This window comes from Oncorhynchus gorbuscha, linkage group LG12, assembly GCF_021184085.1.
Source record: "Oncorhynchus gorbuscha isolate QuinsamMale2020 ecotype Even-year linkage group LG12, OgorEven_v1.0, whole genome shotgun sequence".
In the NCBI taxonomy this organism is placed as follows: Eukaryota; Metazoa; Chordata; class Actinopteri; order Salmoniformes; family Salmonidae; genus Oncorhynchus; species Oncorhynchus gorbuscha.
Genome location: NC_060184.1, coordinates 26,281,558 through 26,307,131, shown reverse-complemented (window position 1 = coordinate 26,307,131; position 25,574 = coordinate 26,281,558). Strand labels below are relative to the sequence as shown.

Sequence of the window (25,574 nt, the reverse complement as noted above, 5' to 3'; positions counted from 1 at the left end):
ACTTTCGGCCCGTCATTGGACACTGTGCTATCTAACCTCCAAACGAGCTTCAATGCCATACAACACTCCTTCCGTGGCCTCCAACTGCTCTTAAAAGCTAGTAAAACCAAATGCATGCTTTTCAACCGATCGCTGCCTGCACCCGTATGCCCGACTAGCATCACCACACTGGATGGTTCCGACCTTTAATATGTGGACACCTATAAGTACCGAGGTGTCTGGCTAGACTGCAAACTCTCCAATCGAAAATCAAATCAAGAGTCGGCTTTCTATTCCGCAACAAAGCCTCCTTCACTCACGCTGCCAAGCTTACCCTAGTAAAACTGACTATCCTAACGATTCTCGACTTCGGCGATGTCATCTACAAAATCGCTTCCAACACTCTACTCAGCAAACTGGATGCAGTTTATCACAGTGCCATCCGTTTTGTCACTAAAGCACCTTATACTACCCACCACTGCGACTTGTATGCTCTAGTCGGCTGGCCATCGCTACATATTCGTCGCCAGACCCACTGGCTCCAGGTCATCTACAAGGCCATGCTAGGTAAAGCTCTGCCTTATCTCAGTTCACTGGTCACGATGGCAACACCCATCCGTAGCACGCGCTCCAGCAGGTGTATCTCACTGATCATCCCTAAAGCCAACACCTCATTCGGCCACCTTTCGTTTCAGTACTCTGCTGCCTGTGACTGGAACGAATTGCAAAAATCGCTGAAGTTGGAGACTTTTATCTCCCTCACCAACTTCAAACATCAGCTATCTGAGCAGCTAATCGATCGCTGCAGCTGTACATAATCTATTGGTAAATAGTCCACCCATTTTCACCTACCTCACATCCCCACAGTTTATTTATTTACTTTTCTGCTCTTTTGCACACCAATATCTCTACCTGTACATGATCATCTGATCATTTATCACTCCAGTGTTAAACTGCAAAAATGTATTTATTCGCCTATCTCCTCATGCCTTTTGCACACATTGTATATAGACTCCCCTTTTTTTCTACTGTGTTATTGACTTGTTAATTGTTTACTCCATGTGTAACTCTGTGTTGTCTGTTCACACTGCTATGCTTTATCTTGGCCAGGTCACAGTTGCAAATGAGAACTTGTTCTCAACTAGCCTACCTGGTTAAATAAAGATGAAATAAAAAAATAAAAAACAGGGGATTATTTAGGAGGGTGCAACGTTACATTTCCATCTGAACGTTCTGTATTGTTTCTAAAAGATAGTCTGTCATATAGAGTAGGGAATCATGTCCGCTCAGCTCTATTCCTTACATTTCTATCTGTAGCTCCAGAAGAAGCAGCAGCAGGTTTCTCTATCTCACCTGGATCTTCATGGCCACCTCCTTGCCGTTCTTCATTTTAGCCAGATGGACCTGTCCAATGGAGGCCGCAGCAAACGGCCGCTCCTCAAACGACTCTAGCTTGTCCCTCCAGTTAGGGCCCAGGTCGTTGTTGATGGACTTCTGCAGGGACAGGAACACAACCACACATAAACCAATGGCAGCTCCCTCAACAGTGTGTCTGTCACGGAGATGGGAGTTAGTCTTCAGTTATGGACCCTCATTAATTGACTGGGGTTCAACAGATCTGATCGTAATCTGTTTTTCACTTGTCTTACTGACTGACTAATGATTCAGAGAGCTGCGTGATACTCATTTTCCAGTACCTCTTTCTAGCAAGAGGCTAAAGGACTAGTCAGGGGGGGGGGGCTTAAGAGCAGGTTATTAAAGGTGAAACCTTACCGTCATCTGTTTGATGGGCATGAAGTCTGCACTCTGTCTCACACGCTCAAAGATCTTGGCCAGCTGGGGGTTGATGAAGGCATCATCTGAAGGAGACGGACAGAGATCAAAGTGAATGACTGATCAAATATCTTGGCCAGCTGGGGGTTGATGAAGCATCATCTGAAGGAGACGGACAGAGGACAGAGATCAAAGTGAATGACTGATCAAATATCTTGGCCAGCTGGGGGTTGATGAAGGCATCATCTGAAGGAGACGGACAGAGATCAAAGTGAATGACTGATCAAATATCTTGGCCAGCTGGGGGTTGATGAAGCATCATCTGAAGGAGACGGACAGAGGACAGAGATCAAAGTGAATGACTGATCAATGATCTTGGCCAGCTGGGGGTTGATGAAGCATCATCTGAAGGAGACGGACAGAGGACAGAGATCAAAGTGAATGACTGATCAAAGATCTTGGCCTGCTGGGGGTTGATGAAGCATCATCTGAAGGAGACGGACAGAGGACAGAGATCAAAGTGAATGACTGATCAAAGTGAATGACTGATCAAAGATCTTGGCCAGCTGGGGGTTGATGAAGGCATCATCTGAAGGAGACGGACAGAGGACAGAGGACAGAGATCAAAGTGAATGACTGATCAAAGTGAATGACTGATCAAAGATCTTGGCCAGCTGGGGGTTGATGAAGGCATCATCTGAAGGAGACGGACAGAGGACAGAGATCAAAGTGAATGACTGATCAAAGCAGAGTCAGCCTGACATCCAACAGTCAGAACAAAACATGAGACAAGCCATGTTGTTCCTGTCTGTCAACCTGTTCATTACACTATGCACCAATACAGGACATGAAATCACAGGTCTTAATCGCAGTATCCTGTTCAGTTCAACTCCAACACGTTGAGTAATAAATGAACAATCACAGGTCTAGAAATAATCTTTAAACCCTTGGTGCCCCTGGGTCTTGATCACAGTTCAATCACAGAGATGAAGTCCTCGCCAGTGTTCACTAAACGTCTCTGGGAGGCCAACACATTTGGCACAGCAACAATCTTCACATAGCTTTAGCTGGCAGTGCCTTAAAACGGTCCCTCAAATGTATTATAGCAACAACGATGACTTTGCATATTAACCAAAACAACGTGGTGGGAGCTGGGTTGCAGAGCATTGTGGGAAAGACCTATAACCGGGTCACCATTCCGACAACAAGTAGAAAAGGGCAGCAGAGGAGAATGGCACCTCAAACAGATGAAATAGAACCCAAAACACAGTGGTCAGAGGGGATCTGAGGTCTTTGCTTTCTGACACGAATGGGGTAGATACTCCTGCCAGACCCGGCTGATTGGGAGTGAGGGCGACTTTAGTATTTAGTTAAGCAGAACACATTTAAGCGTCGGCTGCACTTAATAAATGGAGGGATCAACTGAAGTAATAGTGATTTGACCTTTGTCTTACTGTAAATTACAGTGATTATCATCATGTGTGTTTGTCCTAACTTGTAGGAGGACTGCTGAACAGACACGTTTTTCTGTTATGGTTAGACAGCCATTGATATATGCAACAACCTTCCTAGAATACCAAGCCAGTTTGAAAACCAGTTTTATCTGAAATCATTCAACACGTTTTAGAACAAAGGACATTAGCCTAGACACTATCAGTTTACATAGGGAAATATCAGAGGACGGTCACTTCAAACTCAAAAGGTCGCAGTTCTGACATAGTTGGTGGCTTATTTTTAGCCCTGGCAATGCCTTGGCTGTTGCTGTCCATCAATAGTACATTTGGTACGTGTCACACAACTGACATGGGAATGGCGAGAGAATGCCATTTACTTAACCTTTATTTAACCAGGCGAGTCAGTTAAGAACAAATTCTTATTGACAATGACGGCATTAGGAACAGTGGGTTAAACTGCCTTGTTCAGGGGCAGAACGACAGATTTTGACCTCCTCAGTTTGGGGATTCGATCCAGCAACCTTTCGGCTACTGACCCAACACTCTAACCACTAGGCTACCTTCCGCCCCCATTGCCCTGTGCATTGAGTTGCATTAATCTTATGCTGGGTCTGTGACACTGTTTACCAACTAGCTGGAGCAGTTAGAAACCCTTTCTCCCCTATATCCTACACAATACAATGCTCAGGATTTGTGATCATCTCCATGGTGACCTATAGGCAGGCTTGGCTGGATAGCGACTACTCAAATTAGGGGCTCGAGGGGTAAGCTTCCCTCTAAAGCTGTACCTGCGTGCCAAATTTAGAGCACTAATCTGACTCTGCGCCAGGCAGCGCTATGAGAGAGGTAACCGCTTTGCGTGCCAACACTCAGAAGTGCGGGCAAGGCTGTGTGCAGGGGGCAATCTATTTTTAAAATCAGAACCCCACTCACATTCCCAAAAACAAACAACCCAGCCCAAATAGACAAGCAGACAAGTTGGCAAGCTAGGAGGCCATTAAAAAGTCAATGTCAAGGGCAACACAGCAGGGTCCAGCCAGGCTAAAATAAGTGTTGTGTGTTGTTGTGATCTGACCGGAGGTGTGATGAACTGGGAGATGCATGAATAGATAGATGCCAGTGAGGTGGGAGAGGCCAGAAATAACTCTGATCTACAGAGGCTGGAGGGAGGCCCAGTAGAGGTTATGAAGATGACTCATGAGTGCCGTGACACTAGGGATAAGGGTGATGAAGCCTGCCACGCTGCAGCACAGTAGACACAGCTGAAGAGGGCAGTAAACAGAGGGAATGGCCCAGACACAAATAAAACACACAGGATCAAGGTTTGCCAGTAGTCACCTTGAATGCTGAGCATCTGGCCCAGTTTGAGTGCGGCTCCGCGGACCTTGCACAGCGTCCTGACGATCCGCTCTGCGTTAGCCTCTGATAGGAACGGACTGGAGTCCAGAACGGCCTTCTTGTCAGCTGAGGGGAGAAATAACAGTCAGCTCTATGCTAAACTCCAAGGTTGGAGTGGAAAATGTAGTTGTAGTAATTATCCTGCTGAGAGGCAAACTAATGTTGAATCTCATGGGTTTTGTGGATAGATAGTGCAGGTCTGGCTTAAGGTAGATAATGCTTTCATAAATAGCATCTAACGGCAACACTTTACTCAAACCAGTAGTGATTCCTGACTGAGGAGAAGGCCTAATGTGGTGAGAGAAGTGTCACTTCCACACTATTGATACTCTCTCAAGACATGGTAGAGAACACCAGCGCTCTTCCTGACACCCTGTCCAGAGCACCCCATTCCCATCTATCAGAGAGACAACTAAAACGTGTTGACTTGAAGACTGCCGAGACGTGAATTGTGAATTTCTTTCCTGACAGTACTGTACAGTTTGTTTCGTCCATATTCTGTTATTGTATCAGCTTGTACGATACAACATAAATAATCACTATAGAAAACTGGGCATTTTCATAAACCAACAGACTTGATTAAAAGCAGGCTAAAAAAAGATCTCTTCCTGTCCTAGGCAGCGTTTAGTGTAGCAGAACCAATCTGTCTGGTTTGAAGCCCCCAGATGCCCTCAAGCAGGGAGAGAGAGAGGCATGCCTGCCAGGCAGCCCAGGTGGAGTGAGGGGGAGAATGTGTGTCAGTGGGCCACACTGTGACATCAACAGCAGGAGCAGTGCGTATTAAGGCTTTATGAGCAGAAGGAGAATTTAAAAAAGGACTCACTTCAGGCACACTGCTGCTACTCTGTCTGCTGCTACTCTGTTTGCTCCCCCCCAGAGCGCTCTTCATTAGCAGAACTTTAGAGAGCAGTGCACTGGATGAATAAAGAATAGACTAAAGTCCCCCACCGTAGATCAAGATTTTTTTGTCTTATGCGCTCTGATGACAAACTGTACTCCACCACTACATACTCGCTCTGTATTGTGCAGAAATGATTCTCATTATAGAATGAATGTGTGCTTGAATACCATATCTATGACTTATCAAGTTTGACTCATCAATCGGGATGATTTCTGATTAATCCAAGGGGTTAAGGTTAATCTCAATTTAAAGCCCTAGATTCAATGTACTGTATCTCTTCCTGGGTTTTAAAGGAGACAATGAGCACAGTTACATGCACACAATAATATGACTATTGTTGATAGTCAGACTAATATGATAGTATGTTTAAAACGTTTACATGCTTTGCAAGAAGAACGATTTCCCTAATAATCCTCTTTACACGGACACATCTGAAATCCGGCTACCTGACAAGACTTTTGATAAATGCAGAAAATTGCCAAACCATGTGATTTTTTTTTGGCGAAGCCTATTTGATTTGGAGTTTGGACATATAAAGTTTGCATGGGGAAAACTATTGATGCGTACTTTTAGTTTTTCCAAACTAATTTCACTCGCGCAAAAGAGGGAGGCAGGCGGTACCGGTGCTGACACATGGGCAGATCAAATACACCACTGGAACACCCATTAAGTGGTTTACATGTCCCAATAATTCAAAAGAAAAACCAGGTGTTGTAATCGGCGTATGCTTACTTCGATTATGACCTCACGCCGATTAGGATAAGCAGAGTAAGGTGTTTCTGTGACTATTACATAGTCTGCCTACCGCCATAATAAGTTTAATATCAAATTATTAGTGTGCATGTAAATACACTCAATGAATACATTTATATGCACAGTAATAATTCAACAGTAAAACAGAGTATGGCGGTAGGCAGACTATGTAATAAGCAGAGTAAGGTGTTTCTATGACTATCTTAAAATCGGCAGAAGGTCAACATTGAAGTAAGAATACGCCCATTTAAAACACCGGGTATTCTGAGCAATCTTTCAAATGATTAGGACATGTAAACACCCTAGTCGCCGTTTCAGCGGTGGATTTGATCTGGGCATGTGCCAGCACCAGCAAGCCTCCCTCTAGCGTGAGGAGTTCAGAACAACAGAATGTATGTGTTTTAGAAGTCGTTTTCACACACACATTGAAATCAGAATCAAACATTGCTTCCCAAAAATAAAATGGTCGCTGTGGTAGAACGTTTATTTTGATTGGTGATTTTCTGTCTTTATCATAGTAACATCAGGTAGCCGGATTTCAGACGCGTCCATGTAAAAAAAGGATTATTAGGGAAATCATTCTTCTTGCAAAGCATTATATTAATCTGATTATTCACAATAAAATTGCATTATTGTGTGCATATAACCGTACTAATTGGCTCTGTGAATGGTTCTATAATGTCCATCTCCCCTGCACTAGATTAGACTGCTAAACCACCACTTATTTTTTGTAATCGCGAAGACCGCACTCATCAACGGAGCCCTACTACAGTAGAGTCTAAGAACTATAGCCTAGTGTGTTAACTACAATTAATTATGATAGGAATTATGATGCCTCTGCATATCTGTATAGGTGACATATGTCCAATGCATGCAAATTAAATAGGTTACAATGTAATTATTAGATTAATTAAATCATGTCAGACATGTCGAAGGTGCATTGCCTGCATGTTACTGCTGGGTAAGTGTCTAGTACGTGAGTGTGCATGCTTGTACACGTAATGTGAAACATAAGCCTGTCTCCAGTTACCATAGAAATCAGTTTATGTTAAACAGTTACCGTTTTCCTCACTTGGCCTCATACTCTTCTTGGCTACCTCAGCCAGCGCTCCAAAGCCCAGCCCTACAGCAAGACCTGTGGACACAACCCACAGTGTTAACAATCACACAACAATCCATCCTGAGATAACATGATGTTAAGATCTGGGTTATTCAGTAGGGTACAATGTACGGAACGTTCAGATAGAAATAGTTTGTGTAGAAGAGACATGGTTCTCTGTCATGTAGCGTAAGGAATCATATCAGCTTTATATACGTAGGGTGTCCAATCAAAATGCTTCTTTTGACAGATGGGTAAAATCATGTTAAATGTGCATTCAGAAAGTATTCAGACCCCTTCCCTTTTTATTCTAAAATGGAATAAATACATTTTTTTTTAAATGGCAATCTACACACATTACCTCAATGAAGAAGCGAAAAAAGGTTGACATTTTTGCACATTTAAAATTAAAAACAGTAATACCTTATTTACATAAGTATTCAGACCCTTTGCTATGAAACTCGAAATTGTGCTGAGGTGCATGCTGCTTCCATTGATCATCCTTGAGGTGCTTCTACATCTTGGGAGTCCAAGTGTGGTAAATTCAATTGATTGGACATGATTTGTAAAGGCACCTGTCTATAGAAGGTCCCACAGTTGACAGTGAATGTCAGAGCAAAAACCAAGTCATGAGGTCGAAAGAATTGTCCGTAGAGAAAAGTAGAGAGAGATCCTTGATGAAAACCTGCTCCAGGGTGCTCAGGAACTCAGACTGGCTCACCTTCCAACAGGACAACGACCCTAAGCACACAGCCAAGACAACGCAGGAGTGGTTTCCGGACAAGTCTCTGAATGTCCTTTCGTGGCCCAGCCAGAACCAGGAATTGAACCAGATCTAACATCTTTGGAGAGACCTGAAAATAGCCGTGCAGCGACTCCCTATCCAACCTGACAAGAGCTTGAGAGGATCTGCACAAAGGAATGATAGAAACTCCCCAAATACAGGAGTGCCAAGTTTGTAGAGTCATACTCAAGAAGACTAGAGGCTGTAATCTCTGCCAAAGGTGCTTCAACAAAGTACTGAATAAAAGTGTCTAAATACTTAGGTAAATGTGATATTTCATTTTTAATACATTTGCAAAAATGTCTAAAAACCTGTTTTTGCTTTGTCATTATGGGGTATTGTGTGTAGATTGATGAGGGGTCAAAAAATGTTGAACTCATCTTCTCGAATCCGAAGGACATAAAACAATAGAGGAAAGACAGATATCGAGTTTGAGACATGGCATTAATTCCAATTCTTTTTCGAAGATTTCTAGCAAAAACAAGAGTATCTGTGAAATGTCGATGGAACACTGAGCGTATACCAAGCTTTTAACATGTAATACAACTCGTTTCATGGAAATCTTGCGACCTGCGGAAACAACTTTGAAGACGACGACCACAAAATGCATAATCCTCAAAAGCTGTCACGAGAAACCTGCACCGCTATGTCAAAAGAGCCCGGTGCTTATTATTGGATGTATTAGGTTAATTAGGTTATGAAATCTGACTTTTAGGATATAATGTTAATGATATGTTAGAGAAAGACCCCACTGAACGATTCAGAACATTTACAATCATATGTCTTGGTAAAATGTATTTAATAACATAAGGAAGTGAAATTTCATCACCAAAGAGCATTTTCGGCCACTCTGGGCAGAGTGGGTAGACACCCAACTATACGTTATTTCTGTCTACAACATTAAGGCAAACCAGCTTTTGATATGTACATTTTTATGTACGTTGATATGTACTTATTTTCCATATTGTACAGAACATCCCAGGTACACCTATAAATTGCTTCCCACAGCCTTTTGCTTCCCCATGATACATCAGTCAGGTCAAATCAGTTCCTGGTAGCTCATGGGACATACACTTATGCCACTCTAGTCTATTTAAGACACTGATGGAGTTCAGTTCAGACTTTCAGTTACATACATATGTTATCTTAAGAAATTAACAGAAGTTTAGTATAAATAAACATGTAGAAGGTATTTTTGGTGTCGGTGATTATTTTACCTTTTTTTTTATAACAATCATCTATTAAATAATCACCCCTTTTCCTCTTTGGATAGATAGCACATCTAAAATCAAATCACAACAGCTAACTAACAGTGAAATGCTTACTTACAGGCCCCTCATCAACAATGCAGAGAGAAAGAAAAGAGAAGTAATAGAAAAGTAATAATAAAAGTAATAATGAATACATAACGAGAAACGATAACTTGGCTATAAGCATTGTGTACCAGTACCGAGTCGATGGGCATGAACAAACAAAATCCCTTTGTGATTCATTCTGGCATAGTTCTCTACTTTCTAGTCAATAAGCAAGTAGGAAAGTGGGCACAGAAAAATAATGTGTCACAGTGCTGAGAATATGGGGGGCATCCATATCTACAGCACAGAATGAAGATCACAGCTCACTGGCTCATTCCACGGCATTTAAATGTTCATCAATAGTGCTGAGTTCAGAACATTTTATACCACAACTCACATGGCACAGAAACAAGCTTGGGCACAGGCCAGGCAGTTCAGCCTTCCTACACTACACTAGTATGTTATATAACTCCACAGGGAAGTAATACTTCCATAAGAAATCATTGTGCACAAACCAGCTGAGGACTCTGTTAATGCTGTTAAGTTAAATGTGGTGGACGAGCGTGCACCATTTGAACCAGTGACCTTTGATAGATATCCGAAACAAGTCCAGTCTTGTCCCCTTCAGCCAGCCGTACCTGTGCTCCCAAACACCACTGTGTGTAGTGTGTAATCTTGTCAATGATTGAGTAGCACTTCCTTCACTGGAGAGATCCCCAAGGGTTGTTGACAGGACACACACACACACACTATCAATTGTGTGTATATATATATACACAATTGATAGTGTGTGTGTATGTGTGTATATATATATATACACACACACACTAATCAAATCTGGCTTCAGATATTTATTCTCTGAAATATGTTCAGCAACAGATTTCTTCACAAACGTTATGTTGTCCTCTAAATAAATCGAAGCAACACATTTAGGAAGCTTCACCATGATATTAGGATATCTTGTTTACACCCATAGACCCCCTCAGGATTGCTCCTTTCTTGGTAAACTGCATCCAATCATAGCTTCCTGAGCAGTAGCTGACTAATTCCTTCTGTCAGTCAAGTCAAAGAATCCTGCAGAAGTTCAAAGGGGTGACACTGAGTTGTGCCATCAGCTCCTGACACTGTCATACCTCAAAGCTGCAGGCTCACCCTGATCACCTTACAGAAATAGATCACCTTACAGAAATAGAGAGTTTTGTTTATAGCGAAAAATAGATGGCGTGTTTAGGACATGACAACAACAGCGGAGCCTGGGGGTTCATAAAAAGACAACTGGTCAGACAACTTCTGAACATCCTGCTAACTTCAGCGGTAAGACGACAATCTCTCCATGGAACCATCCATGTGTGGTGTTTCCTGAAGCATCATGAGTACATGTCAAAGGGAACTGAAACTCAGAGAGCATGGTGTTAATTTATGTATCCATAATCCAACCCACAATAACAACCAGGAGAGAACAGAACAGGAAACCTGCATGGCTTGGTGTTCTCTCACATTGGTACACCAACTAACAGACATCAGGAACTGGATAGCCTGTCAGCAACTCTATCTCAACGCGTGACCAGTTGGATGGTCAGTCCTCAGGGAACAGTATAGCACTTTTCCCCTGGAGGAGTGGGCCCTGGGCTCGGTTGCCAGCCTACCAGGTATCCCCCTGAGCCATGATGGGGAGGGAGAGCAGACCAATAAGGCTCCAGAGTGCTGGACTGACAGGTGTCCGTCTATCGAGACCCACATCACTCAAATGCCCCCAAACCCGGCAACCCTGATTTCCAGCTGTAAGTCGCTCTGGATAAGAGCGTCTGCTAAATGACTTAAATGTAAATGTAAATGAATGATGCAGTGATCCGTCAGCAAATCCCTCTCCGAGACCCGCCCCGCCCCCCCAACCTCCCATGATGCTTGTGGTAGTGCGGTGCCCTGACAGAGAGAGAATGCCGGAGCTGGCACTGTAATGTATACAGAATGTGCCAGGGCCATGTATGGACCGAGAGTAAACAGTTGCACCTAAGTGGATTTCCTCTCACTTGTGTATCGGCTCGCTGCGTGGATCTGATAACCACCCAAACAGCCACAAAATGTGCAGCATGCTGGCAGAGAGATGGATGACCCAGGCCGGGGCAGGCCAGGGCCGGCTGTCAGTCCAGATCCCAGAGATCAGCTGTACCCAGGCCAGGATATCAACTAGAGATGCTGCTCACATTAATCCCGCTACCTCCCTTTATCATAACATGAGCTCTGACTCATTCAGCCTCTGCTGCCTACATTTGTAGTGCTCTGTCCTCCTCCTGTTCAGTCACAGACCAAGGTGATGTGGTGGGACGCTCAGATATCATAGTGCTTACATGACAGACAGCTTGTTGCATCCCATCTACAGCTGTAGTAGATAGAATACTGTACACACAAACAGCATATATTTATACTCCGGACTCCAACATTGCTCATCCTAATATTTCTTCATCCCATTCTTTGACTTTTGAATTTGTGTGTATTATTGTGTACTGTTAGATATTACTGCATTGTTTGAGCTAGGAACACAATAATTGTGCTACATCCTATCCATCTGGGGCATCAGGGTAGCCTGCTGGTTAGAGCATTGGACTAGTAACCGGAAGGTTGCAAGTTCAAATCCCCGAGCTGACAAGGTACAAATCTGTCGTTCTGCCCCTGAACATGCAGTTAACCCACTGTTCCTAAGTCTTACCTGACTTGCCTAGTTAAATAAAAGGTAAACAAAAAAATCTACAGGTAGCCAAATAAAACTGCCTTTGATGACATAAAACACTGCTAAAACCATGAAAATAAATACATCATTCACACTGAGAAAAAACAGGAGCTTTCAGCTAGTATAGTTCAGGTCAGATTGATAACAGTAAAGGTGTCTCTCTGAAGAGGCAGAAGCTAACTGGCACTAGCAGACCAGTTAAGAACTCGCTAATCTGCAGTCTGCTTTGCAGGTCTATTACTGGTCAATGTGCAGATTAACCTCCAAGCCTCAATCTGTCCCTTTGGCTGTCAAGGGAAGAGGACAGGTCTCAGAGAACTCTCTAACAACTTTGACACCGACAACTGCTCACACTGTAGTCACAACACTCTAGACAACTAACCTTCACATCACCTAGCTCTGTCCAGCCACCCTAGAATTCTGGAAAGAAACCATACAAACTATCCACCCTCTTGGGTCACCGCATTCAAATCTCCCTGTCCCTCTGCCTTCTTGGAGAGCTCTAATCATCGTCCATCCCCCCTTAACGACGCAAGAGGATTCAAAAATACATGCTCTAATTGTAAATATTGACACTGGTTACAGCAATGATGGTCACTAAATGTTTTTGGGTACCAGAGAAGGTTTGGCATGTGTTGATCAGTTGTACAATACTTTTTCTTTAATGTGATGTTTGGATGAAATGAAAAGGGGGATAAAAGGTGAGCTCAAGCAAGAAACAAAGATGAAATAAAGCACTATTTCTGTCACTATGCTGATGTCACCAAATCAATATTCCCAAGTTAGGAGGATCAAGTTCTTAACACTCACAACAATGTAGTCAACAGCAACATGTTACTGATCCAATAAAATGTTCAGTACCTTCCCCTCCTGAAAATAACAACATAATACACTTGACATTTGTAAGAGCACAAACCAAAAGCTTACCTCCAAAATTGGCCAGTCTTCCTAACCGTGTCACGGGTACCTTTCTCTCTCGTGCCCTCTCACTGAGCTAAAACAGAGACAGAACAACACAATTGTAGACAAGATACACACTCAACACATCTCAGAGTCACAGGTAACAGTGAGATGAGGTGTAGATGTACCATTTGTTTGTGTGGTTTCTCGTTCCTCTTGGCCTCCCTGGCCTTCTCCATGTCCTCGGCCGTGAGGCCCCCAACCCCCGAGCGGTCCTGGTGATAGGAGCGGTAGACGCTATAGGATCGGTAGGAACGGATTTGTCCTGAGAACTGGCTGCTGGGGTCCTTGTAGCCATCAAAGAGCTTGGATTTGACTGAGACCTGGCCATTGTATGTCCCGCTGGTCCCTCCGTCTGCGCTCTCTGTCCTCTCCGATGAGAAGCCCCCCTCATCCCGGAACCCTGACCCCACGTGTTCCCCTCTGTCCATGTTGCTTCCTTCTGCTCCAGAGAAGTCATACTTGCTGTCCATGTCTGCTGGGAAGTCATCAGACGCACTCTGCTGCTGCTGCCCACCAAACTCCTTAAACAGATACACAGAAGTGAAAGGGGTCAATGAGGAGCTTGGTGTGGTTTCACTGGTATGGATAGGGCCAGAGATTTTCTTGACCGGGAAAGACTCAGCCCAAGATATTTTCAGGTCATCTGATAAAAATTCAAATGAATAAATGTATAAATCTGATCTCAAGTCAAACTGTATTTACATCCCAGCATGCTTTACTTTGTGGGGGTTTAGTTCTCCATTGTACTATTCCAATCAAATAACTCAGCCATGATAATATTCCAAAACTCTATGAATCAACCTTTTGTTGCGCTTACTCTAAATTAGACTAGGCACAAAAGAAGGATAGGAAGCTATTTGACACTGAAGCTCTGTCATCCATTTTAGATCTGGCTACTGGAGGTATTGTCTGACAATGAAAAATACAGAATCTCTGTAACAATCACGGTTCTCCACTACCCCCATTCATCTCCTGCTGTGCCCACCTGCATCTTCTGCATGGCTACTCCCATGCTCTGGGCCATGGCCTGGGCTCCTCCATTACGCAGGGTGTTGGCCTGAGTCTCCATGATGGCCTGGCTCAGCTTGGTCAAGCCACGCATCACCAACATCATGTCGCCTGCCATGATGGTCTCCCTCACACCTAGAACAGAGACGTGGAAGGATTACATGAAAGGGGGTTACATAAAGCTGACAGTATGTACATACATGCAACAGTCTGAGGCTAGATGGTCTGAAAGTAGTCGTGCTGAAAAGTCTTCTTGTAGAATCTAAGACAAACCTTCATAACAGTAAATGTCAATTCAATAGTGATTATAACAGCGTGACAAAGGGAAATGACATTAATCATACTGGTGGAATGAAAATCGTGTACGGTCACCAATGGCCTATCGGAGGACGTGAAAGTCACACCACTACAGGCCATTGGCTGAGGTTTAAGTCTCACATGCTAATAGCCAGCTATCAGGTCAGCACTGCTGTCAGTCAACAACTAGAGAGTGCCTGGTCGGGCAGGCAGCAAAACACAGCTGTTATCAACGCTCATCACAGCCAAGACAACCTCGCAAAGGTTAAACATGTTTTCACTCAAGGGAACAAACATTTAGGTAACGACTTCCAACGCCAGGGCTACACCGGGAATAATAGGTGTTACGTTACAACAAACATGAGCATGTTTCAGCTTTACAATAAGATTATCTGGAAGGAAACAAGAAGGCTTCGCATGGAAAGTACCCTTGTCTGGCTGGCTCTTAGTGCCGGACCATATTATTCATTATTTTGAGCTATATTGTAGAGTCATATATCGTCCAGCAGTGAGTGAAATAGAGAAAGGCCACTGAAAAGTATAATATCTGGCCTTTTCAAATCTCATTGCTGTAAATTACAAAACTGGGCTGACCTTAAAGGTCGGACACTGCAATCTATCTCAATATAATTTCTGGGTAACAATTCGGTACCTTAACTTTCTGTGATTGAAAATCAAATTAAATGATGGTTGGTTGACACAGCAGAAATAAGTATTCAATGTTTATGTATTCTTATTGGTTGGTTGAAGTTACAGTGCATTCGGAAAGTATTCAGCCCCTTTCACTTTTTCCACATTTTGTTACGTTACAGCCTTATTTTAAAATGGATTCAAAAATAATAATAATAAATTCCCAATCTACAATACCCCATAATGACAAAGCAAAAACAGGGTGATAAACATTTTTGCAAATGTACATAAAAAAAAAAAATGCCTTATTTACATAAGTATTCAGACCCTTTGCTATGAAGCTCGAAAGAGCTCAGGTGCATCCGGTTTCCATTGATCATCCTTCTACAACTTGATTGGCGTCCACTTGTAGTAAATTCAATTGATTGGACATGATTTGGAAAGGCACACAGCTGTCTGTAGAAGGTCCCACAGTTGACAGTGCATGTCAATGCAAAAACCAAGCCATGAGGTCGAAGGAATTTTGCATAGCGCTCAGAGACGGGATTGTGTTGAGGCACAGATCTGGGGAAGGGTACCAACATTTCTTTGCAGTATTGAAGGTACAAGAACACAGTGGCCTCAATCATTCTTAAATGGAAGAAGTTTTGAACCACCAAGACTCTCTAGAGCTGGCAGCGCGACCAAACTAAGCCATCAAGAGAGGAGAGCCTTGGTCAGGGACAATACCAAGAACCCAATGGTCACACTGACAAGCACTCCAGAGTTCCTCTGTGGAGATGGGAGAACCTTCCAGAAGGACAACCATCTCTGCAGCACTCCACCAATCAGGCTTTTATGGTAGAGCGGCCAGACGGAAGCCGCTCCTCAGTAAAAAGCACGACCAAAAGAGCACCTAAAGGACTCTCATACCATGAGAAACAAGATTATCTGGTCTGATTAAAACAAGCTTCAACAATTTGGCCTGAATTCCAAGCGTCATGTCTGAAGGAAACCAGTCACTGCTCATCACCTAGCCAATACCATCCCTACAGTGAAGCATGGTGGTGGCAGCATCATGCTGTGGGGATGTTTTTCAGCAGCAGGGACCGGGAGACCAGTCATGATCGAGGGAAAGATGAACGGCGCAAAGTACAGAGAGATACTTGATGAAAATCTTTTCCAAAGCACTTAGGATCTCAGACTGGTTCACCTTCCAACAGGACAACGACCCTAAGCACACAGCCAAGACAATGCAGGAGTGGCTTCGGGACAAGTCTCTGAATGTCCTTGAGTGGCCCAGCCAGAGCTCGGATTTGAACCTGACCTGAAAATAACTGTGCAGCGACGCTTCCCATCCAACCTGACAGAGCTTGAGGGGATCTGCAGAGAAGAAATGGGAGAAACTCCCCTAATACAGGTGTGCCAAGCTGTGTAAAGGGTTTGAATAATTATGTAAATGTAATATTTCAGTAAATTTTGTATACATTTGCAAACATTTCTAAAAAGCAGTTTTTGTTTTTACATTATGTAGGTAGTGTGTGTGTAGACTGCTCAGGAAAACAAAACAATTTAATCAATTTTAGAATAAGGCTGTAACGTAACAAAATGTGAAAAAAGTTAAAGGGTCTGGATAATTTCCGAATGCACCGTATCATTAACATATTATGCAATTGGTCATGCTTTCTGATTGGCAGAGATCGTGAATGTAAACTCTTCCCAGTCCGATTTTGACATGCAAGCTAGGTCACGCTCCGAAATACTGTTCACTACTTTCATATTTAAAATGTGTACGAGTTCACTATCTACACGTCCTGATGTGTGCGCGCACACACAGATTTTACATCTGGAAACAAGGTCACCACCATAACTTGGCCTCATTCATTTGGCAACAGAGTATCTACTGCTCACGAGCCAGACAGACTTCCCCTGTACTCAAAAATCACAAAAACCACCCATTAGAGGTCGACCGATTATGATTTTTCAACGCCGATACAGATTTTTGGAGGACCAAAAAAAGCTGATACAGATTTTATTTTAAATCAGACGATTTTTATATATACAGTTGAAGTCGGACGTTCACATACACTTAGATCTTAGATTGGAGTCATTAAAACTCGTTTTTAAACCGCTCCACAAATGTCTTGTTAACAATCTACAGGTTTTGGTAAGTCGGTTAGGACATCTACTTTGTGCATGACAAGTAATTTTCCCAACAATTATTTAGAGACTGGATCACAATTCCTGTGGGTCAGAAGTTTACATACATTAAGTTGACTGTACCATTAAACAGCTTGGAAAATTCCAGAAAATTGTGTGACTTCAGGCTCATTTTCATCATTTATCAGAAGCTTGAGTCAATTGGAGGTGTACCTGTGGATGCATTTCAAGGCCCATCTTCAAACTCAGTGCATCTTTGCTTGACATCATGGTAGAATCTAAAGAAATCAGCCAAGACCTCAGAAAAAAACTGTAGACCTCCCCAAGTCTGGATCATCCTTGGGAGCAACTTCCAAACGCCTGAAGGTACCGCGTTCATCTGTACAAACAGTAGTACGCAAGTATAAACACCATGGGACCACGCTGCAGTCATACCACTCAGGAAGGAGACGTGTTCTGTCTCCTAGAGATGAACATATTTCGTTGCGAAAAGTGCAAATCAATCCAAGAACAACAGTAAAGGACCTTGTGAAGATGCTGAAGGAAACAAGTAGAAAAGTATCTATATCCACAGTAAAACGAGTCCTATATCGACATAACCTGAAAGGCCGCTCAGCAAGGAAGAAGCCACTGCTCCAAAACCGCCATCAATTTTTTTTTTTAAAGCCAGACTACAGTTTGCAATTGCACATGGGGACATTGTACTCTTTGGAGAAATGTCCTCTGGTCTGATGAAACAAAAATAGAACTGTTTGGCCATAATGACCATCGTTATGTTTGGAGGAAAAAGGGGAGGCTTGCAAGCCGAATAACACCATCTCAACCGTGAAGCACGGGGGTGGCAGCATCATGTTGTGGGGTGCTTTGCTGCAGGAGGGACTGGTGCACTTCACAAAATAGATGGCTTCATGAGAAAGGAAAATGAAGCAACATCTCAAGACATCAGAAGTTAAAGCTTGGTCGCAAATGGGTCTTCCAAATGGACAATGACCCCAGACATACTTCCAGAGTTGTGGCTTAAGGACCACAAAGTCAGGGTATTGGAGTGGCCATCACAAAGCCCTGACCTCAATCCTATCGAAAATGTGGGTAGAAATGAAAAAGCGTGTGCAAGCAAGGAGGCCTACAAACCTGACTCAGTTACACCAGCTCTGTCAGAAGGAATGGGCCAAAATTCACTGAATTTATTGTGGGAAGCTTGTGGAAGGCTACCCAAAACATTTGACCCAAGTTAAACTATTTAAAGGCAATGCTACTAAATACTAATTGAGTATATGTAAACTTCTGACCCACTGGGAATATGATCATTCTCTACACTATTATTCTGACATTTCACATTCTTAAAATAAAGTGGTGAGCCAAACTGACCTAAAACAGGGAATGTTGACTAGGATTAAATGTCAGGAATTGGTGTACGTAAACTTCCGACTTCAACTTTGTGTGTGTGTGTATTTAATATTTGTAATAATGACAATTGCAACAATACTGAATGAACACTTATTTTAACTTAATACATAAATAAAATATATTTTGTCTCAAATAAATAATGAAACATGCTCAATTTGGTTTAAATAATGCAAAAACAGTGTTGGAGAAGAAAGTAAAAGTGCTATACGTGCCATGTAAAAAAGCTACCGTTTAAGTTCCTTGCTCAGAACATATGAAAGCTGGTGGTTCAATATTCCCAGTTAAGAAGTTTTAAGTTGTAGTTATTGGAATTTTCAACTATTTCTCTCTATACCATTTGTATTTCATATACCTTTGACTATTGGATGTTCTAATAGGCACTTTAGTACTGCCAGCCTAATCTCAGGAGTTGATAGGCTTGAAGTCATAAACAGTTCTGTGCCTTAAGCATTGCTGAGAGCTGCTGGCAAATGCAGTAAAGTGCCGTTTGAATGAATGCTTATGAGCCTGCTGCTCCCTACCACCAATCAACAAGAATGCTCTATCAAATCATAGACTTAATTATAATAAAACACAGAAATATGAGCCTTTGGTCATTAATATGGTCAAATCTGGAAACTATCATTTCGAAAACAAAGCATTTATTCTTTCAGTGAAATACGAAACCGTTACGTATTTTATCGAACGGGTGGCAACCATAAGCAGGTGTATCTCACTGATCATCCCTAAAGCCAACACCTCATTTGGCCGCCTTTCGTTCCAGTTCTCTGCTGCCTGTGACTGGAACGAATTGAAAAAAATATATATATATATATTTTTTTTTTAAATCGCTGAAGTTGGAGTCTTTTATCTCCCTCACCAACTTCAAACATCTGCTATCTGAGCAGCTAACCGATCGCTGCAGCTGAACATAGTCTATCGGCAAATAGCCCACCCATTTTTACCTACCTCATCCCCATACTGTTTTTATTTATTTACTTTTCTGCTCTTTTGCACACCAATATCTCTACCTGCACATGACCATCTGATCATTTATCACTCCAGTGTTAATCTGCAAAATTGTAATTATTCACCTACCTCATGCCTTTTGCACACAATGTATATAGACTCCCCTTTTTTCTTCCTATTGTGTTATTGACTTGTTAATTGTTTACTCCATGTGTAACTCTGTGTTGTCTGCTCACACTGCTATGCTTTATCTTGGCCAGGTCGCAGTTGCAAATGAGAACTTGTTCTCAACTAGCCTACCTGGTTAAATAAAGGTGAAAAAATTTAAGTAAAAATAAGTCGAAATATTGCTATTACATTGCACAACCTTCAATGTTATGTCATAATTACGTAAAATTTTGGCAAATTAGTTTGCTATGAGCCAGGTGGCCCAAACTGTTGCATATACCCTGACTCTGCGTGCAATGAAAGCAAGAGAAGTGACACAATTTGCCTCGTTAATATTGCCTGCAAACATTAATTTCTTTGAAACAAATATGCAGGTTTAAAAAATATATACTTCTGTGTATTGATTTTAAGAAAGGCATTGATGTTTATGGTTAGGTACATTCGTGCAACGATTGTGCTTTTGTTAAATCGTCACCCGATTGGCTTAGTAGGCTTTGATTCGATGGTAAATTAACAGGCACCGCATTGATTATATCCAACGCAGGAAAAGCTAGTTAACCTAGTAATATCATCAATCAACCATATGTAGGTAACTAGTGATTGTGAAAATGAATTGTTTTTTATAAGTTTAATGCTAGCTAGCAACTTACCTTGGCTCCTTGTTGCACTCGCGTAACAGGTGGTCAGCCTGCTACGCAGTTTCCTCGTAGAATGCCGGCCCTAATCGGTATCCAAAAATGACGATTACCGATTGTTATGAAAACTTGAAATCGGCCCTAATTAACCGACCATGCCAATTAAATCAGTCGACCTCTAACACAGGCTGCTCTGCTCCAGATAAAATCTCCCAAAATTACTTTCTGGCTGGCACTAAAATAATCCTACCTTTTGCTGCTCAGACCTGACCCCGACTCTCACATCTGTACATGACGAATAAAACAACAAAATGGAGGAAAGTGTAACATTACATGCCTGTGCATTGTAATTCATGTGTGTATGTGTCTATGTGTGTGTGTGTGCGACCGCACGTGCTTAGGGGATGTGGGGATGATTTGAGACGACTGCAGTACATGTGAGGCTTGTTTAGTATGCATGTGATTGGCACACCCTTCTCCTAACTCAATAAGTACAAGTCTAGTCTGGGTTGCATTAACTGTGTTCTGTATCTCTGGTTCTCCACAGTGAGGCTACCTTTTGAGATCAGATACAGTAATAGGAACCATGACTGAGCCATGAGTTCCTTATGAGTTCCAGTGAGATGCACCCATGCCAGTGAAGTGACAGGCTCTTTCAAGTCTGATTTAAGACCTACTCTTGGAGTTTGGCAGAGAGAGAGAGCAGCTCCAGCACTTTCATCCAAATCTCAAGACGTATTATGTGACACCAGATAGATATAAAAAGAGGTTGTATGCAGTATAACTACATGTAGGTTTGCAGTAAATAATCTGACTCAGGGACAGTGAGGTGTAAAACTAGTGTGAGCTGCTGTGACACCAGATAGATATAAAAAGCGGTTGTATGCAGTGTAACTACAAGTAGGTTTGCAGTAAATAATCTGACTCAGGGACAGTGAGGTGTAAAACTAGTGTGAGCTGCTGTGGTAGAGTACAAAGGGAGCAGGGCATAACATTTACTTTTTGGTCCACCAGCCACTGTGGCAGGTAGATTAAACTATATATATATATATATATATATATATATATATATATATATATATATATATATATATATATATTCCCCTGCTAAAATTACACCAACACAATACACAAACATATGAGCATGCTTTGTAATGTTTTTAAAACAATTCATATATTACTAGTAGCATGGTGTATTGTTTAATTTAATTTGTGTGTCTTTTAACCAAAATGTCCCAGATATAAGGGCGGGAGGGTAGCACGACACGACATGTTTGTGCCTGTGAGATTGAGTCTGACTAGTAGAACCGTAGTCTTCTCTTCCCTAGCAGTTGAAACTCAAATAGACAAAACAACCTAACTTGAACAAAACAATGCAAATAGTCAAGAAACTGTTTAAGTAAATTAAAATATTAAAACTTTGATGTATGTGAGCAGCTCTTCACTTGCGCACAGCCCCAGCCAGGCAGTGTTGCAGCACGAAGTGGAATAGGCTATATAGGATCCATAGTTTTGACTTTGTGCAAATAATTTACCAGCTATGAAACAAAACAGCAGAAATACTTAAACTGCTACTGCAGCATTTATTTTACTATAAATGTGATACTACTATACTATTATTATTCACAAATGCACGTGAAATGCTGTGGAGTGTCGCCTTGTTTAATGTCCAGAAGCTTTAGTTGTGTCAATTTTCCTTGAAAACCAGATGCATCCGGTTGCTCCCAACCCGCTGAGGGTGATTCGAAGGGAGTAGGAGGAAACACCTTTCTGTACCTTGGCAGTTCAACTCACAATGAACCTGTTGAGGCTAGGCATGTGGGAGTGCCATAGCATTCCACTGCTTTATGATTTAGCCTAGTTATTCAGAAGGCCTATTTCTTACAGCTGCATGGGTGATGCCAAGCCTCAACACAACGGCTTTTGGACCAATAGGATGTATTGTTGCTCAAGTCAAAGGGGGAAAAGTTGGTTCTCCGTTCAAAACAATTTTTCTCAGTCAGAGCACCTTTTTATTCCCGAGTTCCCAGTTTTTTTTAACGCAACATATAGCTTGAAAACTTGTCTGCTGACATGCAAAACATTTTGGGACTGTATTAACCAGCGGTCTAATTAAAAAGAATACCAAAGGATTGTTGAGTGGCTTATTCCTGAGGTCAATTAATGTTTTTGTAAGACAATTAATTGAAAGCAGTCTGTAGGTCAGAGCCTGATTCACATGCACGTTGGTATTCAGAGAAGGAATGTGTTTGTGTTGCAAAACATAAGGATATTGCCAAGCTACAGTTAATTACGTAATAAAAGACTGAATTGTGCAAGTTCCCATTTGATAAAGCGGAACAGCTTGTCTAACTGAAGATAACAATTTCCACTGCTAAAAATATTATCTTCCACATTTGTGCTGTTTACAATTCACCCACATTCATCCAATATATCACCACAATTTTCCTACTGTTCCTGCCAGTCGAAGAGCCCACGTGCCTAGCTCTGCACAGCAACAATGGCCTCTCCTCATGAGATAGATAGGCTACTTGAGTGTGAGTGTAAACAACAGGACATATCAGATAGTGGAAGCCAGGGTGAAAAAGTGATTATGAAGAGCAGCCAAATACAATAAGCTCTGTGCATTAAAATTGCCATCGATCAAATGCAATTGTGTCTGTTGTCCGTTGAGTATGGTTGCCCATACCATAACTCCACGTCCACCATGGGGCACTCTGTTCACAACATTGGTGCATACTGCTGCATACTCAGACATGGAGAGTCAGTTAAGAACAAACTCTTATCTACAATGGCGGCCTTCCACGGCCAAACCCTAACGATGCTGGGCCAATTGTGCGGCGCCCTATGGGACTCCCAATCCCGGCCGGTTGTGATACAGCCTGGAATCGAACCAGGGTGTGTAGTGACACCTCCAGCACTGAGATGCAGTGCCTTAGACCGCTGCTCCACTCGGGAGGCCTACATGCCATTAATCTTATCTAATGACACCTTGGAATGGACCTTGACCTAAAGCACATACCATAGCTGCCACTTGATGTTCAACATAACAAGATAGCTCTCTCTCCTTGAGGTGGCCTCTGCACCAAAATCAACATGAGATTTAATCTGCAACTACAGTATGATTGGATATGATTGCATTAAGTAGGCCACATTGATAAAAGCAACCATTGATTAGAATACGAGACAGCTATTAAATCCAGAATTTAAAGTTACAAACCATGAAAAGAAGGCAATGCAGTTGGTTAACAACCCAATCAAGCAAACTATCTGCTTTACAGTATGACATTCAAAGCTTGTACTGTACAATTCAATGTTCTCACACTGTACAGTGTGAAATGAATTGTATCCATTTCATTTCACTGATAGTAAAGGACAAATAGTATCTGGCTTGCTACAGTATTTTAATAATGCATACACATTTAATGTAACCTATTTGCAGACACATACTGGTAGGTAGTCCTCCACTTTGAAAATAACCAGGCCTGTAGTCTGCATGTGGCACGACTGACACTGGTACAGAATGTTGTTTATGGGCCAGCTGAGCTCCTCTTCTAGCCCTGGCCTTTGTGACCATTGACAGAGCTTTGTCCTTCAGGCAAAACTACCAATATAGCGTAGATGATGATTCTTAATGCTCATGATTTGTATTTATTTTGGATCCCCATTAGCCAAAGGAGCAGCTACTCTTCCTGTGGTCCAGCACAATTAAGGCAGTTTATACAATTTGAAAAACATTGCATTCACAGATTTCACAACACGCTGTGTGCCCTCAGGCCCCTACTCCACCACAACCACATATCTACAGTACTAAATCCATGTGTACGTATGTTATCGTGTGTGTGCCTGTGCCAATATTTATGTTGCTTCACATTCCCTGAGGTTCCATAAGTTCTTTCTTATCTGTTTTTTTAAAATCTAATTTTACTGCTTACATCAGTTACTTGATGTGGAATAGAGTTCCACGTATTCATGGCTCTATGTAGTACTGTGTGTCTGTTCTGGACTTGGGGACTGTGAATAGACCTCTTGTGACATGTCTTGTGGGGTATATATGGGTGTCTGAGCTGTGTGCCAGCAGTTTAGACAGGCAGCTTGGTGCATTCAACATGTCATAAACGAAAGTAGTGATGAAGTCAATCTCTCCAGCCGCGCTGCCCTGTTCTGAGCCAATTGGAATTGTCCTAAGTCCTTTTTTTGTGGCACCTGACCACACGACTGAACAGTAGTCAAGGTGCGATTACTCTGCCGATTATGGAAATAACTGCTTCAAAAACACAGTTGTCATTCACGTCTACAAGCTGATTGAAATGCATGCAGGAAAATGTGCACAAATGACCTACTGTTGGCCAAATGTCACACCAGCTAGCAGAGAATGCATTAGCCAGAAGATTCCGACCTTAACTGGGCGCTTGCTTTCTAGCGCACAAGAAAGTTTGATGCCAGTTAGTTACATGTTGTATTACTTCCGCTGTGCATCATGACTGAGTCTAGACAAAAAGGCAAACAACAACATCGACTAAGCAGGTGAAGTGGCCAGTAAAAAATGTTGGATTTCGTCAAAGACATGCATAAAATATTTCGGCACGAAGTAAGTAAACTATCTAACGTTAGGCGGTTTGTGTTCACCGACATTAGGATAAACTATAAAGCTATTCTGATAACATTGGCCAGCTATTCTGAACTCAGACGTGATGTAGCTAGTTACAATAGCTACATATCGTGGAGTTGAGAATTAGGTCACGTTTCAAGGCAGATTAGATGTGTTTTTTTCGCCAATACTGCAATGTCCAAATTGTCAAATTAATACGTATTTATTCCATTTTGCTACTTGTAAATGTGGAAAATAATACACTTACCCCCAGTAATTGCGAATGTCTGGTTGTCTTTTCAATGCTACCTCGTCCCCCAAAGGCCTAAACAGTGCGTCTTGTCTTCCACCATGAGGTAAACACTGTTTACCTACGCTCAACCGTGATTGTGAGAGTGCTTTTACCCCGCCCCTAAACACCTCCTATTGGTCGTGCGATAAGCGAAGCATGTTTCTGAGAGGTGGTGGCTGAATCCTGATCCTTCATTGGCCAATCTTCCAAGAAAAGGGTGTACTCTCCAAGTTTAAAGCCAATGAAAAGTCAGAACCCGTTTCAAAGGGCGGTCTTTGCTCTGGACATAAAAATAAAGAAGCTACTTTTAACCACGTACAGTTTACACATGA

At 42.2% G+C, this 25,574-nt stretch overlaps 1 protein-coding gene across 2 annotated transcripts in view; it reads right to left on the bottom strand.

Annotated features, from left to right (window-relative positions):
• LOC123990785 (atypical kinase COQ8A, mitochondrial-like) overlaps window positions 1-25,356 on the bottom strand; it is a 30,416-nt gene extending 5,060 nt beyond the window's left edge. Inside the window, exons 1-8 of one of the 2 annotated variants that reach the window (XM_046291646.1) lie at window positions 25,219-25,356; window positions 14,113-14,270; window positions 13,253-13,648; window positions 13,092-13,158; window positions 7,319-7,393; window positions 4,545-4,670; window positions 1,753-1,838; window positions 1,333-1,473 (exon numbers count right to left, since the gene is read on the bottom strand). In XM_046291646.1, the coding sequence (XP_046147602.1) occupies window positions 1,333-1,473; window positions 1,753-1,838; window positions 4,545-4,670; window positions 7,319-7,393; window positions 13,092-13,158; window positions 13,253-13,648; window positions 14,113-14,253 (1,032 nt within the window). In that variant the 5' untranslated portion in view covers window positions 14,254-14,270; window positions 25,219-25,356. The remainder of the gene's footprint in view (window positions 1-1,332; window positions 1,474-1,752; window positions 1,839-4,544; window positions 4,671-7,318; window positions 7,394-13,091; window positions 13,159-13,252; window positions 13,649-14,112; window positions 14,271-25,218) is intronic. The other variant, XM_046291647.1, reaches the window with a different exon arrangement.
• Window positions 25,357-25,574: the final 218 nt, after the last annotated feature.